Source organism: Carcharodon carcharias, chromosome 22 (assembly GCF_017639515.1).
Source record: "Carcharodon carcharias isolate sCarCar2 chromosome 22, sCarCar2.pri, whole genome shotgun sequence".
NCBI classification, from domain to species: Eukaryota; Metazoa; Chordata; class Chondrichthyes; order Lamniformes; family Lamnidae; genus Carcharodon; species Carcharodon carcharias.
The window spans coordinates 47,191,650-47,211,741 of NC_054488.1; the positions used below are offsets into that span (position 1 = coordinate 47,191,650).

Consider the following 20,092-nt stretch of genomic DNA (forward strand, 5'->3'; position numbering starts at 1 on the left):
AAAGAAATACTTTGTGTCTGTCTTCATAGAGGGAGATACACAAAATCACCTTGAAATATTGGGGAGCCAAGTGACTAGTGAGATTTAGGACCTGAAAGAAATTGGTAATAGTAAAAATGTAGTGCTGGAGATATTAATTGGACTGAAAGTTGATAAATCTCCTGGACCTAATAACCCATATCTGAGTGTTGAAAGGGGTGGCTGTAGCGATAGTGGATGCATTGTTGATAATCTTTCAAAATTCTATAGATTCTGAAAAGGTGCTTGTGAAGTAGAAGGTAGAAAATGTAGCCCCACTATTTAAGAAAGGAGGGAGAGAGAGAACAGGGAACGACAGGGCTGCTAGCCTGACACCACTTGTAGTGAAAATGCTAGAATCCATTCTAAAGGATGTGATAACCGGGCACTTCAAAAATAATGATGAGATTGGTCTTAAATACACTCAATGACCTGGCCTCCACAGTCTTCTGTGGCAATGAATTCCATAGATTCACCACTCTCTGGCTAAAGAAGTTTCTCCTCATCTCTGTTCTAAAAGGTCTTCCCCTTACTCTGAGGCTGTGCCCTCGGGTCCTAGTCTCTCCTACTAATGGAAACATCTTCCCCACGTCCACTCTATCCAGGCCTTTCAATATTCTGTAAGTTTCAATCAGATCCCCCCTCAACCTTCTAAACTCCATTGAGTATAGACCCAGAGTCCTCAAACGTTCCTCATATGTTAAGCCTTTCATTTCTGGGATAATTCTCGTGAACCTCCTCTGGACCCTCTCCAGGGCCAGCACATCCTTCCTGAGATACGGGGCCCAAAATTGCTCTCAATATTCTAAATGTGGTCTGACCAGAGCCTTATAAAGGCTCAGCAACGCATCCCTGCTTTTATATTCTAGTCCTCTCGAAATAAATGCCAACATTGCATTTGCCTTCCTAACTACTGACTCAACCTGCAAGTTAACTTTAAGAGAATCCTGGACTAGGACTCCCAAGCCCCTTTGCACTCCAGATTTCTGAATTTTTTCCCCATTTAGAAAATAGTCTATGCCTCTATTCTTCCTACCAAAGTGCATGACCTCACACTTCCTCACGTTGTATTCCATCTGCTACTTCTTTGCCCATTCTCCTAACCTGTCTAAATCCATCTGCAGCCTCCTTGCCTCCTCAATACTACCCGTCCCTCCACCTATCTTTGTTTCATCTGCAAACTTAGCCAGAATGCTCTGAGTTCCTTCATCTAGATCATTAATGTATAAAGTGAAAAGTTGTGGTCCCAACACTGACCCCTGCGGAACTCCACTAGTCACCGGCCGCCATCCTGAGAAGGACCCCCTTATCCTCACTCTCTGCCTCCTGCCAGACAGCCAATCTTCTATCCATGCTAGTACCTTGCCTCTAACACCATGGGCTCTTATCTTACCTAGCAGCCTCCTGTGCGGCACCTTGTCAAAGGCCTTCTGGAAGTCCAAGTAGATAACATCTATTTGCTCTCCTTTGTCTAACCTACTCGTTACCTCCTCAAAGAATTCTAACAGATTTGTCAGGCATGACCTCCCCTTGATGAAACCATGCTGACTTTGCCCTATTTTAAAAAACACTTCCAAGTATTCTGAAATCTCATCCTTAATAATGGACTCTAAAATCTTAACAACCGAGGTCAGGCTAATTGGCCTGTAATTTCCCGTCTTTTGCCTTACTCCCTTCTTAAACAGGGGGGTTACATTAGCAATTTTCCAGTCCTCTGGGACCCTCCCTGACTCCAGTGATTCCAGAAAGATCACCACTAATGCCTCCACTATCTCTTCAGCTATCTCCTTCAGAACTCTGGGGTGTAATCCATCTGGTCCAAGTGATTTATCCACCTTCAGACCTTTCAGTTTTCCTAGCATCTTCTCCTTGGTAATGGCCACCATACACACCTCTGCGTCCCGACTCTCTTGAACTTTGGGGATGTTACTCGTGTCTTCCACCGTGAAGACTGACGCAAAGTACCTATTCAGTTCCTCCGCCATTTCTTTGTTTCCCACTACTACTTCCCCAGCGTCATTTTCCAGCGGCCCAATGTACACTTTTGCCTCTCTCTTACCCTTTATATATCTAAAAAAAATTCTTGCAATCTTCTTTTATATTACAGGCTTGTTTACCCTCATGTTTAATCTTTTCCCTCCTTATTTCTTTTTTAGTTGTCCTCCATTGGTCTTTGTAGGCTTCCCAATCCACTGGCTTTCCACTGCTCTTCTCTGCATTGTATGCTTTCTCTTTAGCTTTTATGCTGTCCCTGACTTCCCTTGTCAGCCATGGTTGCCTCGTTCTCCCTTTAATATGCTTCTTCTTCCTTGGGATGAATTTTTGCTGTGTCTCCCAAATTACTCCCAGAAACTCCTGCCATTGCTGTTCCACTGTCTTTCCTGCTAGGCTCATCTCCCAGTCAATTCTGGCCAGCTCCTCCCTCATGCTTCTGTAGTTGCCTTTATTCAACTGTAATACTGTTACATCTGATTCCAGCTTTATCCTCTCAAAATGCAGAGTAAATTCTATCTTATGGTCACTTTCTCCTAACGGTTCCTTCACCTTAAACTCCCTTATCAAATCTGCTTCATTACACATCACTAAATCTAGAATTGCCTGTTCCCTAGTGGACTCCACCACAAGCTGCTCCAAAAAGCCATCTCGTAGACATTCTACAAATTCCTTCTCTTGGGATCCACTACCAACTGATTTTCCCAGTCTACATGCATATTGAAATCCCCCATGATCACTGTAACCTTGCCTTTCTTACACGCCTTTTCTACCTCCTGGTATATCTTGTGCCCCACATCCTGGCTACTGTTCGGAGGCCTGTACATAACTCCCATTATGGTTTTTTTACCTTTCCGCTTCCTCAACTCTACCCACACAGATTCTACATCATCTGACCCTACGTCGTTTCTTGCTATCGATTTAATTTTATTTCTTACTAACAAAGCAACCTCACCCCCTCTGCCGACTTGCCTATCTTTTCGATAGGATGTACATCCATGGATATTTAGCTCCCAGTCCTGATCCCCTTGCAGGCATGTCTCCGTGATGGCCACCACATCATACCTGCCAATTTCAATCTGCGCCACAAGCTCATTTACCTTATTTTATATACTGCGTGTATTCAGATACAACACCTTCAGTCCTGTATTTCCCGTCCCCCTTCTCATTGTCGTTCCTTTATCTGATGTGCTTGAAATTAGATTCCTAGCCCTTTCCAAACATTCTGTCTTACTTTGTGTTCGGGAGACTTTAATAGCCTCTCCTGGGCTCTCCTTTCTTTTCAGTTTATTCATAATTTTCCATTAAGTTGAATCCACCCCCCAACATGCTAACCTTCTGCTTTGTTTCCCATTAGTCATACTTCTTGAAGTTTTACCCTTCCCTTTCCCCCCACTTTCTAGTTTAAAGTCCTGTTGACCACCCTATTTACCCTTTTCTCTAGAAAATTGGTCCCAGATCGGTTCAGGTGGAGACCATCCCAGTGGTACACATCCCTCCTGTTCCAATTGAGGAGACTGATCTTGTATTCTCTAGAGTTTAGATGAATGAGAGGCAATCTCATTGAAATGTGTAAAATTCTTACAGGGCTCGACAAGGTAGATGCAGGAAGGACGTTTGCCCTGGTGGTGTTGGGAATGTCAGAATTTTTAAATGGCTCCTGAAACATCTGGACTCGGCGAAAATCCAACCCATTATGACTGTAGTGGATGGTGTTTTTGTGCAATATTCTATTGTCTGGGCTGTGTTGTACGTTTTGGCAACACCAAGCTTAAAAAATGCCAGATGAGCTAAGCTATGTGTCAACATAAAGCAGCAGTTAACAGATAGCATAATTTGGAACAACATGATCCCTGGAACCAGGCACTAGTGTTACTATTTGCCAGTTTTGGGATCAATGCCTGAACTTTAATAGTAATTACTGTAAAAGACTTTTGCCATTCTCATCACCTCCTATTCTTAACAGGACTTTCTGCTATGTAGTTGAGTCAACAAACTTTGCATAGCTCTTTTTGAGTATTTTTCTACAAAGCTTTACTACCCACTCCTTTCTTAAGGAATTAAAAAAAAAACTTGAGTTTGTTCCAGAAACCTTTGCTTCACAGTCCTGCTTCACAAAGAAACTATGTTTGTAAATTTAGAAATCTCAGATAATGTTCTGTTCTCTTAAGTCATTTGTAAAACTGTTAAAACAATGCTGATCCAATGCTGATCCCCGTAGATGTCAATTGGCAAACGGTTTCTATTCTGACAATTCTCTATGCACCAGCAATCCTTTCTCATCTACCTCTTGACAATGCGTTTGTCTAGTCTAATACTTTGCCATTTTGTTCTTGTGAATGTCTGTTATAGTGTTCCTGAGGTTAGGTGGATAACATTTATTTCCTCACTCTCGCCCAGCAGATTTCTAATCTGCTCATGGAACTTCAGTCAGTTGGTTCAACACAACATTCTAAACCCATGTTCACTGTCTCTAATGAGACCCTGCGCTTTCATCTGATCCCTTGTGTTACAACACCTCAGACTCATTGCCCATAATTGAAGTAAGCCTCCCTGCTCTGAAATTTAAGGTTCGACTCTTAGCTCTTTTTTTCTCAAAAAATGTCGGGTTCACTTTTTCTACTTTCCATTCAAACCCTGCAGCCCATTCAGAGTAATTGAGAGTCTTGCTACAACTGTACAGGGGTTTGGTGAGAGCACACCTGGAATACTATGTGTGGTTTTGATCACCTTACTGAAAGGGGGGCATACTTGCATTGGAAGCAGCTCATGGAAGATTCACTAGGCTGATTCCTGGGATGAAGGGGTTGTCTTATGAGGAAAGGTTGAGCAGGTTGGGTCTATACTCTTTGGAGTTTTATAGGCTGAGAGGTGACCTTATTAAAATATATAAGGTTCTGAGGGGGCTTGATAAGATAGATGCTGAGATGATGTTTCCCCTTGTGGGGGAGTCTAAAACCAAGGGGCACAGTTTCAAAATAAGGGGCCTCCTATTCAAGATGGAAGTGAGGAGGAATTTCTCCTCTCAGAGGGGTGTTAACTGATTGGAATTCTCTTCCACCAGCAAGCAGTGGAGGCTGGGTCATGGAATATATTCATGGCTGGTTTGGATAGATTTTTGATTGACATGAGGGTCAAGGTTTATGGGGAACAGACAGGAAAGTGGAGTTAAGGGCACATAAGATCAACCACGATTTTGTTGATTGGCAGAGCAGGCTGAAAGGGTCAAATGGCCTACTCCTGCTCCTAGTTCTTATGTTAATTGAGAGGCTTACAGCGCTGTAAAAAAAAAAACAATAGCAAATCTGAGGATTGGGTGTGTTCTCGAAACCAGCAGATGGCCATCAAAAAGTTGATAAAAAAGGAAAAAAAATAGAACATGAGTAAAGTAGCTGGAAATATAAAAACAGATTGTAAGAGCTTTTATAAGTATATAAAAAGGAAGAGAGTAGCCAAAATAAACGTTGGTCCCTTCGGAGCAGAGAAGCAGAGACAAACAAAATTATCATTGGGAATGAGGAAATGGCAGAGGTGTTGAACAAATAGCTTGTAGCGCAAGTTTCATACCAGAAATAGACAGTAACCTAGGGTCTAAAAAGAGTGAGGAAATTAAGGAAATTAATATCAGCAGAGAAAAGGTATTGGAGAAAATTAAGGGAATAAAATCAGACAAATCTGTGGGATCTGATGGCCAATGCCCGAGGGTTCTAAAAGAGATAGCTGTAGAGATACTGGGTGTGCTAGCTATGATTTTCCCAAATTCCTTAGATTTGGGAACAGTCCCATTAGATTGGAAGTTGGCAAATGTTACACTGCTTTTTGAGAAAGAGAGAAAACAGTGAACTACAGACCAGTTAGTTGTTGGGAAAATGCTGGAATAAATTATTCAGGAAGTCTTAACAATGCACTAAGAAAAGCATAGCATGATTAGAACAAGTCAACATGATTTTACTAAAGGGAAATCTTGTTTGACAAATTTATTAGTTTTTTGAGAATGTCGATAAAGGACAACCAGTAGATGTCATATACCTGGATTTCCAAAAGGCATTCGATAAGGTGCCACAGCAGGCTGATAGGCTAGATAAGGGCTTATAGAATTGGGGGTAATATTTTAGCATTGATAAGAGGATTGGTTAACAGACAGGCAGCAAAGAGTGGGCATAAATGGAGATTTTCAAGTTGGCAGGCAGTGAATAGTGGAGTGTCACATGCTACTGGGGCCTCAGCAATTTACAATCTATATTAATGACTAAGATGAAAAGGCAGAAAGTAATGATCAAAGTCTGCTGATGATACCAAGCTAGGTGGGATGGCAAGCTGTGGGGAGGACACGAGAGGCTGCAAAAGAAATATAGACAGGTTAAGTGAGTGGGCAAGAAGACAGCAGTTGGAATATAATGTTGGGAAGTGTGAAGTATTACAAGGAGCACAAGAATAAAGCGGTCTTATTACAGTTGTGCAGGGTTTGGGTGAGACCACACCTGGAATACTGTGTGCAGCTGTCTCCACATTTAAGAAATGGATTTTCTCCAATACCTTTTTTCCGCTGATATTAATTTCCCCACGTTTAAGAAACTTGCATTGGAGCTGGCACAAAGAAGGTTCACTAGATTTTTTTTATTTGTTCATGGGATGTGTGTGTCACTGGCTAGGCCAGCATTTATTGCCCATCCCTTGTTCAGATGGCATTTAAGAGTCAAACCACATTACTGTGGGTCTAGAGTCACATGTAGGCCAGGTAAGGACAGCAGATTTTCTTCCCTAAAGGGCATTAGTGAACCAATCGACAATAGTTTCATGGTCATCATCAGACATTTAGTTCCAGATTTTTATTGAGTTTAAATTCCATCATCTGCCATGGAGGTCTACCCTCAGTCTCTGGATTACCAGTCCAGTGACAATACCACTGCGCCACTGCCTCTCCTTCTCCCTGAGTCCCTGGGCTGAAGGGGTTGTCCTATAATGAGAGGCTAAGAATATTGGACTTATATCCTGTGGAGTTTCGAAGATTGAGAGGTGACCTTATTGAAACCTCTGAAGGAGCTTGATGGGTGGATGCTGAGAGACTGTTTCTACTGATCAGGGAGTCCAAAACACGGGGGTGCAGCCTCAGGGTAAAGGGTCAATCATTTACGACTGAGATGAGGAGAAATTGCTTCACTTAAAGGGTTGTGAATATTTGGAGCTCTCTACCCCAGAGGGATGTGGATGCTCCATCGCTGAATACATTTAAGACTGGGTTAGACAGATTTTTGGTGTCTCAGAATTAGGGGATATGGGGAATGGGTGGGAAAATGGAGCTGAATCGGTAGATCAGCCGTGATCATATTGAATGGCAGAGCAGGCTCGATGGGCCATATGGTCTACTCCTGCTTCTGTTTCTCCTGTTCTAATGAATGACGAGAAAGATGACTGATAGCATAAAATAATGGCTTGTCATCAGTTTAGTTTATTTTGCAAAAATAAGTTTCACCAACAATCAAATTTAATCAACCAACTATGCTGTTTGGACATCTGTAAGTACAACGGAGAAAATTTCCAAGACAGTTTACCTCAGTTATGAAAGGAACATGTAATCTCGCCTTAATGTCAGTGGGAAGAATGGTTTTCTTCAAAGTATACCCCACCTCCCCCTCCTTGATTCTCATGTTTCTTTTTCCATTTTGTTCAATCCCTGCATGGTGCAGGTTAGATTGTAAATTGTTTATAAATGAGTTTTTTTTTAAAAAAAAAAGGAACTTCTAGTCCCAAGGTTTTATGTATTATCTACAGGGTATGATGGTCCCATCTCACATCAGCATGAAGTAAAATGGCTCTTAGTTTGAAGTCAAATGATTTGACAGTGCAACTCTAATGTTTGTCACTGTGGTGCCCACTGTCTGCAAAAACTAAGTGGTTACATGGAATGCCCCATACAAGCAGCAGTTGTACCTTTTGTAAAATAGCACAGGCTGAAATATGTTTCAAGGCCAGCTCTTTGGGCTGTATATAACTGTGATAGGTATTGGTTTGGCTTATGATTTTACTTTTGCCATTTGGATGTTTTCATGTAACCGCAGCAGTTTGTGTTTAATCGTCTATGCTTTGCTGTGCTTCATGCACACTGATCACTGAATGAATTGGAGAAAATATATCCCACTTCCACACCCAAAGTCCATCAAGAGGCCTGTTTATGTGAAATCAGTGATGTGCCTCAGGTGTTCAGCTGCTAACTAATTGAACAAGATTCCTCCTTCAGCATCTCCATGAAAAAAGTATAGCATTGTATCTGGATGAGCATGAATGCGGCATAAGACAATAGATGTTTCATGCCAAACAATGTCAAACTACAAGAAAATAAGCTGTGTGTTCTGATCCATAGTGTAGTATATGCTCTCTTACTGTTCAATTGTTTTTGGGAAGCCACACCATGCTAAGAATTGACACTGTGTGTTTGTCCAGTTTACTTATAACAGCCTCTGTTCATTTTGTTTCTGCACCCTAGGTTATGCTAGCTGCTTCTTACTGGTCATTGCTGGCCCCAGCGATTGAGATGGCAGAATCTTCAGGGACCTATGGGGCGTTTGCCTTCCTTCCTGTGGGAGTGGGCTTCACACTTGGAGCAGCATTTGTTTACTTGGCTGATGCTTTGCTGCCCTCGCTGGTGAGTGTGCAGAAATTAAAGTCCACTTTGGAGTCCATAGGGCTCCCTGCTGTGCAAACCTCTCTTAGCTGGCATGTAGAACTGTTTGACATATCCAGCAGGGAAAGAAAAAGGGAAAATATGGGAAAGCTTAACAAAAATACTGGACTAGACCCAAAGAGTTGATTTATTTTACCTAAAGGCAATTTTCTGTCAAGCACACAAGTTAAACCAAAAAAAAACTAAAATAACTATTCTTGAAAGATTTATACTACTACTGTGAAAGAATGGATCCATGTGTTTTGACTGGCTGCATGTTTGTGCTTTTTCACTTAACTGAGGACATTCTCTGGAGACAGACTGAGTCACAGTGTGAAATCACCAAAGAAAATAATTGTGCTGTCCGAATTCTTCCTCATCTTTGGGTCTTTCCATGGGGGCTTCTGAAGATGTGCAGTTCCTTGCCATGATGAGATGGTGTAGGTAGGAGGTAGCTGGTAGATGAATACTATATAAATTTAAGTAGGTAAGGTGGCAGGAGATAGTGGAGTAGGTAAGAGGTATGTAGGGTTCCCAAGGGTATGTAAGGGAATAGTGGGAGGGATTTATTTGACTGTTCCCTGAAACTATTCCCCACCCCCACTTCCACCTCCACCCCCACTTCCACCTCCACCTCACACACACACGCACATGTTTGCATTGGGAACTTCAGGGCTGATCTAAGACTTAATTTAACATTTCAACCCACCAACCTGTTTTGAATATAGTGGTGCAGCATGAATGATAACTCATTATTGCTTTAATTATGGAGCATGAGGAGGGTCAGAGTCAGCTGCCTGACCCAAAAGACTCAACTTGATGATCCCGCCATTCTGAATTCCTACTCTGAATTCCATGGTGCAGCCATGCATTTATTATTGCTTAATAACTTGCTGTCAGATACTGGTTGATTTTTTTTAAATTTATGATCTCATTGAATGATAGAACAGGCTCGAGGGGCTAAATGGCCTACATCCCTATGTTCCTTTTGTCCAACAGAATAAAGCTACAGAGATGAAGTGGGGGAAGGTTGGTCACAAATTGCTGGTATTGTAGGTTGTGCAGACAATGCCATTTTCCTAAGACCATCAGGCTTGTGAGCAAGAAATTTGCCTGCACCAGTTGCTTATTAGGAACGAGCATGAAAATGCAACAGATACAACAAGGTCACGCTGTATATCTTCAAAATCTCTGTGCAGTTCTCCAGTTAGCAAATGAATTGGGACAGATGACACTCCACAACCTTCTTTAATGATGCAAGTCAGCTAAGTGAAACAATTAAGAAGCTAGCTTGGTTAAGGGTAGAAACTTGAAGTTCAGTATGATAATCGGTTTAATCCAAGATGAGCTTCCAGCTACATATCCATTCCAACACTAAGACCACCTACTTCCACCATAATTTCATCCAACTTCTCCCTTGTGTCAGCAAGTTATCATTTTTTCCTAATATTATTGTGGGATATTTTAAAGCAGGCATGTGTGAGTGTGTGGTTCTGTGTTTGGCTAATTTAGTTAAATTAGAAACTATTAGACTGCAAGTTTTAAATAATCAAAGAAGTGAGGTGTAAAACAGGCGTTTGAAATGGAGATGAGTAAAGCTCGGATGAGGTCAGCAGAGATGGCTTGAATTAAATTTTCATTTTTAGATAAGTGGGAGAGGTGTTTGATTTTCAAAGGGACATGGAAAATGTTTATAACTGGCAAGATAAATAAGGCAAGGTAATTACGTTGATTTTTCCCATACGTGCTGGCCATAATGAGAATATGAAAGATTGTTATATTCTGGGAAAAGTAACTTCTAAAGAAAAATGGAAACAATGGGATTTACAAATCAAAAGGGGTAACATATATTTAAAGAAGGATGGAAAGCTGTGTGAGGTCTGGCTGTGTGAGATCTTGAAAGGTGACTGTATGAAACAGAGTTGGGATAAAGCCTCTAGCCACCTTGCAGAAGTTTGCCGTTCCAGTAACCAAAGTTGTGTTGAAAGCCTTTGGAAGTCCATTGTCTAGTGGGTGCTTGTGGTAAAATTGCTGGATGACTTTGGAATCTATTTGGACTGTTGCTTTAAAGGGGGTGTGTAGTTGGGAGTCTGGTTAAGTAGAAATTTTCAGAACTGTGTAACTGTAATATTGTTTGTGTGTTTATTTTTTGCCTTTTGTTAATAAATGTTCTAATTTAATCTTTAAAATCTCTAAAGGTGGTAGTGGACTCATTACTTCTGACTTCAATGCAGAAGCCTTCTAGTAAAAAATACAATTGTAAAATTGTTGTGGTAGTGTGGCCAAGTTTCCCTTGTGGGTTTGGTCAGCCTGGCAAATACCACCTGCCATATCATAACACTTGTCTCAGCTCATCAGCTTAAAACCTCATCCATGTCTTTGTTAACTCTGATTGCAATGTTTCACTGGATGACCTCCCATCTTGCACTCTACTTAAAATTGGACTTGCCCAAAACTGTGCTGCCCTTATCCTAAGTTCCATTTACCCGTGACCCCTCTGCTCACTGATCAACATTGGCTCCCCATCCAACAACTCCTTATGTGACTCGATGTCAAATTTTGTTTGATAATGATTCCATAAAGGGATGTTTTACATACTATGTTTAATAAATCCAAGTTGTTATTGAAGTGGTTTCAGATTTGTATCAGTGACAAACCTCCAGAGTCGAAAATTGTGTGTCGAAGTTTGAATTGACTCGGAGGCATATGTGAGTGAGATTTCCTCCTGCCGCGAGCAGAGTGCCTATCAGCACTCTGATCGCTTTGTCAGCCAGTGAGTTGAAGGTGGGCAGGACTTCCAGCAAATCATCTATTTTATAGCAAGAACAGTTTATTTACTCAGCAAAGAGTCCGCGGAAACGACGCACTGCAGCAAACCGTCTACAGAATCTGTTTACAGTCACTACAAACTGGAGGCAACCAATGCACGACCGAAATTGCAGCAATTTCTCCCAATGAAAGCAACATTATTTCTCCAGAACAATGCAGCGAGGGGAGAATAGTTACATATTACAAATTAGGTGCGTAAAATAAATTCCAGACACGACAGCAGTGCGGCTCCATGCAGACAGTGGAATTAACCAGTCAATTCTGTTCTGGCTGGAACAGTGGCGTAACTATGCAGCTTGATTCCTCTGCACCGGTGTCAGATTAGGTCCTGACGATAGATTCACGCTGCATTTGCATTGCAACCACAGTGTCGTGCAAAGAGACGCTGCTTCACAACAATACAATGGTGAAGTGCACCAGTGCTGTAGTGAAGTGCACTTTTACTGTAGAGCTGAAAGCTGATAAAATATTGCAGTCGCTCAGCTACGTGGCAAAAGTAGTATTTTGCATGATAACGAGTTTAATGAGTTTAACAATGAAAAGAAGTTTAATGTTTTGAATACTCGCTTTTGGTTTTGTGCTAAATGTTACTGGATTAGCATTTGTTGCCGGGCAGAATAGTTACACATTATCAGTTACCAGTCTGCACAAGTTCCATTTCAAAGCGATGAGTTAAACATAAGAAGGATGGAGTCATGTGGAGTGTTCATCAGTTTTTACTTTTATTAAAATATCTTTATATGAGTAACACTGCTATGCCTGTTGCAGGTTTATTTCCAATTATTATTTGATTGTTCGTGTTGATAAACCAAGTGCACTGGATCAGTTTTTGGGAAAGTTCTTTCAACTATCTGGTGAAAGATTGAAAGCAGTACTAGAAATTGGTCTAATTTTACACCCCCTGGACCAGCTTAGGACGCCCCTTTCTGAAAGCACCCCTGCTGGCTGGAATTTTCATTTCAGTCGATGGAACTCGAGTTAGCATCCATGGAGAATTCTTAGAAATAGAGGTGTTTCCCCTCGGGGACTGTCAAGAACTAGGCACCCTAAATGTGAGGTAGCCACTAATAAATCAAACAGAGAATTCAGGAACGTGGTCAGAATGTGGACTCACTACTACATCGGAATAGTTGAGTTGAACAGCACAGTTGCATTTAAGGGGAAGCTAGCAAATGCATGAGGGTGAAAAGGCTGTCAGGGCATGTTGATAGGGTGAGATAAGGTAAAGTGAGGAGAGGCTGATGGAGTATCAACACTGACATAGACTTGCTGGGGTGAATGCCCTGTTAATGCGCTGTAAATACCTTGTAAAATAAAAAGAAAGATACGGAGGGCTGAATTTTACTTGGCTGTGATGGCCATGTGCGAGTCTGACTTCACCTGGCTGCATTGCCCCGAGCTGATTTTACAGATGGCCGGCAGCTCTCCTGTCACAGCAGTCTCACCAGGAGTCGGATAAGAAGGTATGTAGGGGTCTTCTGCTGGGCACTAGCTGGGGACAGGCCCTGGCAGGGGGATTGGAGGAACCAGTTGAGGGGAGTGCGGGCGGAGGGTGGAGGGGGTGCATATGTAGGAGTACTGAAGGGGGTCACTCCGTTGGACGCAAGAGGGTCCCCCTTACCTGCAAAAATGCTGCCAGGTTTTGTCTGACCACTTTGCCAGGTGGCATGGACACTACCCAGCACTGGCAAAATTACCATTGGAAGTGGGAAGAGGCCCTGATATGACCATAGGTTGGTCACTTTCAGGGCCTCAATTAGCCCAAGGATGGGTGGGTCTGGTGAAATGCTGGCACAGGAAGATCAGTGACAGGCACAACGTTGCCATCATGGCACTGGTTTCACAGTCCATCCCACCTGCCAGCTTGCTCCTGGGGATAGGGCTGGGCGGAGGGTGGGGTGGGGGTACGGGTGGCTGCCTGGTTCCACCCCTAATGTCTGAAGGCACAAACAGAGAGGCTCAGAAAAAAATAACTGATAGGGCTGGTACTTCTGAACAGCAGCCACTGGAATGGGGATCAGGAGCGATGAAGCTGGAGGTCTGGAAGCCATTTGTAATGAGCCACCAACTCCAACTCCAATTCCAATTAAACAGGGAAATGCTCAAAGTGTAGGATGAAGGCAAGAGCCATTTTTATTTTTATGGGATGGTAAGTTAAACACACAGCTTGTTGAAAGAAGGCAAACAACTTTCACACTGGCTTGGCTCTTTTTTTTGGCTATCCAAGCTATGGCAGAGTAGCAATTTGGCTTGGACTTCAAATAATGCTCAAAAATATCTTGTTTGTCCACTTTAATTAAGACATGGCAAAGACTTAGGCGCAGTTGATACGTTAAGGGTGTTTGTTTTTGAAGGAGCTGGAGTTAAGTTTGCTGGAAATACAACTTTAAGGAAAAACCTGAATATTTTATGACCGTATCACACTTCCAAGCACTTCTGTTTTCTGACTCTTTATGACAAACCAAATAATATCCATCTATTCTTTATCAGTATTGCTCCTGGGCGCAAAGAACTGAAATGGTCAAAGTTGGAAACGTCCAAGGTTTTTACTCTGGGCCACAGGCTTCCTCCCACAGCATTATGCTGTTTCCTCCTCTCTTGACGACCAGCTTGTGTGTCACACCCTGAACTACTTGATGACCATATCTGCTTATGCCCAGTATTTAACTAGGTAGCTATTGTGACCAGTTCCGTCTCTCGATACTCTCCCTTTGTTGGCCAGTTGACTGTGTGACCCCCTACCTGAAAATTGCAGCCTGACAGCAAAAATCATGAGGATGCGATGGAAGCACTTGGAATAATTGAGGTGAAGATTTGTGATTGTGCTTTGGGCAAGGGACAAATTTGGAAGCTGAGAGGAGTCTGATCCCCAGGTTAATGGAGGGGAATTCGCCACTGTCAAAAAATACAACTTACCTCCCCTTTTTAGAAGTCTAGAAATAAGATTTTATACGCATTGTTGGAATGCTGGAGTTCTGGGGATGCCTAAGTCTGCAGGATGTCCATGTTAAAGATATTGAACATAGGATATAAGGCTGTTTCAAAAAGAAAACTAGGGGATCTTGCAATGCCCCATTTTATGCATTATTGCAAAAGGTATGTTGCATGACTTAGGGGAATATCACCTATCAGCACCCATTTTATATTTATTCTTTTAGAAGTTGCTGTCATAGTCACTGTGCAGGAATGCTGGACCATCAAATCGTGGCTTTGGAATTGTTTTTCCTTCGCTGCTTTTGGACAGGAAAGTATGTTGGAAGAGATAAAAACAAAAAACGGCAGATGCTGGAAATCCAAAACAAAAACAATAACAGAATTACCTGGAAAAACTCAGCAGGTCTGGCAGCATTGGCGGAGAAGAAAAGAGTTGACGTTTCGAGTCCTCATGACCCTTCAGCAGAACTGATTGAATTTTGGAAGAGAGGTGAAATATAAGCTGGTTTAAGGTGGGGGTTGGGGGTGGGGGGATGGGGGTGTTGTAGGGACAAGCAAGCAGTGATAGGAGCAGATCATCAAAAGATGTCACAGACAAAGGAAAAGAAGTGTTGAAGGTGGTGATATTATCTGAACGAATGTGGTAATTAAGAATGGATGGCAGGACACTCAAGGTACAGCTCGAGTTGGGGTGGGGTGGAAAGACCAGCCCGGCATACAAGATTTAAGAATAATGGAAATAGGTAGGAAAAGAAAAATCAATATAAATTATTGGAAAAAAACAAAAGGAAGGGGGAAGAAATGGAAAGGGGGTGGGGTTGGAGGAGGGAGTTCAAGATCTAAAGTTGTTGAATTCAATATTCAGTCCGAAAGTATGTTGGAAGGCCATTTGAAAAACAATGGCTGACACAATAGTGACACTTTTTAGTTGCAAGGAAGTTGAAAATATTGGTTTGCTGTTGGGTGTTTTTGCACCCTGCAGAATATAATGTTTCTTCCACAAAATCTGGTGCGCTATGAAGATTAGCTTTAAGGAGGAGTCCTGCTGCCACAGTGAGCTTATGAAGAGAGCAGCAAACATGGAAAGACGAGAGAAGTTCCAGATTCCAGCACTTAATTTGTGCTGAATTAACAAATCTCAGCCAAGATCGTACGTGGGTGCCAACAATCAGCTTCTTGGTGTCCTGAGGTTAGGGAGGGGAAAATAAGTCGGGTTTCCTGCTTTTCATCCCTATCGGGTATTCCCTTATCCAGAATTGAGTGTGGATATTGGGTGACAGCAGAAATGGGCTCCATTGTCATTGTCACACAGCTTTCCAACTTCGTAACTTCCCACGTTACGATTGTTTGATGAAGTTTTGGAGGGCTGCTGGCACCTGTAGGAAGAACGCCAGTAAAGAGCCAAAGAGACGGGAAGACAGAACAGCAGAAAACTGAAAATGATGAGAAAAAACAGATGCTGAAATTTGAACTTTGAATAAAAGCCATCAGTGCAAAGCTAATACAAAAACAGAATTACCTGGAAAAACTCAGCAGGTCTGGCAGCATCGGCGGAGAAGAAAAGAGTTGATGTTTTGAGTTCTGTCGAAGGGTCATGAGGACTCGAAACGTCAACTCTTTTCTTCTTTCCACCGACGCTGCCAGACCTGCTGAGTTTTTCCAGGTAATTCTGTTTTTGTTTTGGATTTCCAGCATCCGCGGTTTTTTTGTTTTTATCTCAGTGCAAAGCCAATGTTTGTTTTGTATTTAGTTTTGTCAAACCCAGTTTAGACAGGAATCATAACTGTGATGTTGGGAAGTTGCATATAATGTCTGCTGATCAGTTGATTACCTTTGAAGATAATATGGTTAGGTGTAATATTTAATATATCTGTGGACATCTTGAGCAGAATCTGATTGCGTTCAGTTTTCAAAGCAGCCCAGTTTAATGCTGACAACCACTGAATGACGTGGATAATTATTTTAATTGTAAGTAATTAAAATGCCCGCTGGCAGTTAACTTCTGTTGCAGCCAAATGCATATAGCCGCTAAATGATTTTCATTGTTAGCTGACTGGTGTAAAATATGATGTGAGCTAAATATTTAGCTATGCTTAGAAAATGTGTGTAGCAACATCAATGTTTCCCTGTGCAACTCAGAGACTTGCATGGTGCACTGTGGGGAGAGTATTCACTTGCTATCTGTCATGCATCATTTAACAGTTAAACTGATAGACGAGCAAGCATTTTCCTGCGGTTCTTTTTGGAGCACATGTATTGCTGGTGTTTTTTACACGATAATTATCTTATCTAGTGGGCCGCGGAAATTCTTTTGTGTGTCTGCCTGAGATGATGAATGATGACAGTGTTAACAAGGCCAGCAAGCAGGGGGAGAGGGTTCGTCCTCGTAGTTTTGCCAGCCATTATAAACATGGGAGGGGAAAAGTCACTTGCATGATATTTTGAAACTGCGAGTCTTGAGAAGTACAGAATGTTTAATACTGGCCATAAACCAACAAGACGTCTGATTCATAATCTATGTATGGCTGAATTATTTGAGTAACTGAATTACCTTTGACCTCTGCTAGCTACTGGACGTGAAGTGAAGGGTATTGTGCAGAAGCCTGCAGTACCCTGTTCTCTAAGTATGGTTAATGTCTAAGCACTTCAACACCAGTTATCATGCAACTAGGCTGATTGAAAATACAGTGCACTCCCTTTAATTGTAAGTTGGATTCTGCCAGTTTAGAAGTATATCGCAAACAGGAGCATATGCTAAATGTGCTCCAGTGGAAAACTATTTGGAGCTACTATTGACTTTTACTTATATTAGATTGTAGACTTTGGGAGAGCTGGAACAATTTTAGTTTCTGTTACTAGTGTCTGTGAAAATTAAGAACTTTGCTGCTTGTATTGCCTCTTTGAAGGTATTCTTTTCAAGGAGGCATCAGTCACAAGTTAAAATATTTGTAAAAGAAAAATAGAGGCCTTGCATTTATATAGCACCTTTCCTGACCTTCAGATGTCCTAAAGCACTTGCAGCCAATGAAGGACTTTTGGAGTGTAGCCATTGTTGTAATGTTGGAAATGCAGCAGCCATTTTGCAAACAGGCAAACTCCCACAAACAGCAATGCGTAAATGATCAGATAATCTATTTTTGTGCTCTTCTTTGAAATAGTGCCCACCAAAGGGACAAATGGGAACCAGATTTAACGTCTCCTCAGAAAGACAACACCTTCCTCGCTACTGCACTGTACTCTTTTTTAACTCACTTACAGGTTGTGGATGTCGCTGGCTAGGCCAGTGTTTATTGTCTATCCCTAATTATCCTTGAGAAGGTGGTGGTGAGCTGCCTTCTTGAACTGCTGCAATCCCTGTGGTGTAGGTACACCCATGGTGCTGTTAGTGTAAGTCTTTAAATGGGACTTGAACCCACAACCTTCAGACTCAGAGACAGGAGTGTTACCAACTGAGCCAATGTTGCTCCTTAGATATTTGCTTTTAAAATTGGGGAAACTATGTAAATGCTGTATTTGTGGCATACGCAGGTTCAGTTCTTTGTTAGCATTCACCATAATATTTTTTGTGCCTTCTCATTCCAACTGACGTATGTGTGTATAGCATATTTTTATACATATCTCACAGTGGCGATGAACAGCTCCTGATCTATCAAAATGAAAAAACCCTTCCTAGGTCAGAAGTCAAGCCATCACTCATTTTGTTCTTTGTTATTGGTATGATATCAGATTTGAAACTGTGGGAAGAAAGTCCACTGACCTCAGAATGTGGTCCCTCTGTGCGTTCCTCTCATGTTCAGAAGTGAAATATATGGTAACCTGGCCCTTTAGATCTGTTAAGCAAATACTGGACTGAATTCAGATGGGATGTAACATGTGCATGTGTGCGATTGACCTGGCTTCAGTGTTACAGATGCATGTGGACTTTACACTATGGATCTAGTGGTGGTGCTTTAAGGATGAGTTGTTGTGTGTGCGTATGTGTGTCTGTGTGTGAGACAATTGTGCTTATATAGTGCTAGAAATGTAGTCACTCTTGTAATGTTAGGAAAATGCTATAATGATAGAATGGTTTGCATTATTGAGCAACAAGATTATATACAGTAGATGCAACATGACTTGTCAAGAATATCAGGACATAATCAATCGCCCCGTTTGCCACATTTCTACGCTGTGGTTGAGCAACTTATTTTAATAAATGATTGACAGATCAGCCACAAAGGTATAAATTACAGGATGTGAATGCAGTGTCCTTCACAATTCAACAATAGAACTACACTTAAATTATAACACATTTTGCCTCAACGGGTAGCACTTTAACCACTGAGAAGGATTGCAAGGCCATGGGTGGAAAGCCCCACTCCAGAGACCAGAATACATACTTTAGGATGGCTGGCATTTAGCATTGAATATTAAGGGATTGCTGTAGTTTCGGAGATGCTGTATTTCAGGTGAGACTTTCAACTGAGGCCCTGTCTGACCTCTCAGATGGAAGTGAAAGATTTTTGCATCAAAATTTGAAGAAAAGCAGGGAGCTTTTCTCAATATCCTGGCCAACAATCATCTGACAATCAGCACTTGAAAGAAACGATCTGGTTTTTTTACCTCATTGCTGTTGGTGGGACCTGGCCATGTACAAAATTGGTTCTTGTGATTTCTGCTTTATGACAGTGACTACTGTCACAGACAGAGATTATATATTTTATTGTTGTTCATGATCCAAGCATTTTAATGTGTAAAGTTGATGTGTTTTCTGACCTTAGGAATGGCTTGTCCCAGTTGAAATGATTCCAGCAGCAAGCTCTTGTGATTTTAAAATAAAATATTATTTATTAATACACACCTGCCGTGGAGGTTTAGAAGCAGCATCTTACACACACTATCACACACAGAAAAGATTAGATGCAGATGGAAAAAAAATGATTTTGAAATGATTTCAGTCTCTTATAGCAGGCTTGTCGTTTGTTGGATGAATTGATGCTTTAGCTGAAGTGGAGGCCTTGTAATAGAAGAGAATTCTCACTAAGCTGTGAGGTTTCTTGTAGTTGAATTGCCAGGAGGCCGACTCTCAGGTGAACTTGAAGTTGAAACAGGATCGGGGGAGAGTCCATCTCCCAAAACAAAAACAGAAACAGAAATACCTGGAAAAACTCAGCAGGTCTGGCAGCATTGGTGGAGGAGAGCACAGTTGACGTTTTGAGTCCTCATGACCCTTCAACAGAACTCAAAACGTCAACTGTGCTCTTCTCAGCCAGACCTGCTGAGTTTTTCCAGGTATTTCTGTTTCTGTTTTTGTTTTGGATTTCCAGCATCCGCAGTTTTTTGCTTTTAGTCCATTTCCCACTTTTTTCAAGGTATAGCTGTATCATATCTTGGCTGTGTAGTTCTCTTGCAGCTGGTGTGATGGCTTAGGCGGTTTATCTGATGGTATCTGTCGTGGTGTTCCTGACCTGAGCAGCCGCTGCTGTTATTTTTCAAAGCAGATAACAATTACGGCTGCCTTTACCACATGAGCTGGTATAAATCCAAAGTCATTTTCCAAAGAAAGTGGGCTATTAGGCCAATAAACATCCGAGGGAGAATTTTCTCCTCATCGCGCGGGCTGGGTGGGAGCGGGCACACAGCTGATCGCCACCCGCAATCGGCTGCGTGCTGCCATTT

General features: G+C 41.9%; 1 protein-coding gene across 5 annotated transcripts in view; it reads left to right on the plus strand.

Moving 5' to 3' along the window:
• The window catches only part of LOC121293600 (zinc transporter ZIP11-like), a 647,737-nt gene that overhangs the window by 43,257 nt on the left and 584,388 nt on the right, over window positions 1-20,092 (plus strand). For 4 of the 5 annotated variants that reach the window (XM_041216688.1, XM_041216686.1, XM_041216687.1 and 1 more), the window contains one exon: window positions 8,495-8,653. The exons of the other annotated variant lie outside the window; for it this stretch is intronic. In XM_041216688.1, the coding sequence (XP_041072622.1) occupies window positions 8,498-8,653 (156 nt within the window). In that variant the 5' untranslated portion in view covers window positions 8,495-8,497. The remainder of the gene's footprint in view (window positions 1-8,494; window positions 8,654-20,092) is intronic. 5 annotated transcript variants of the gene reach the window in all.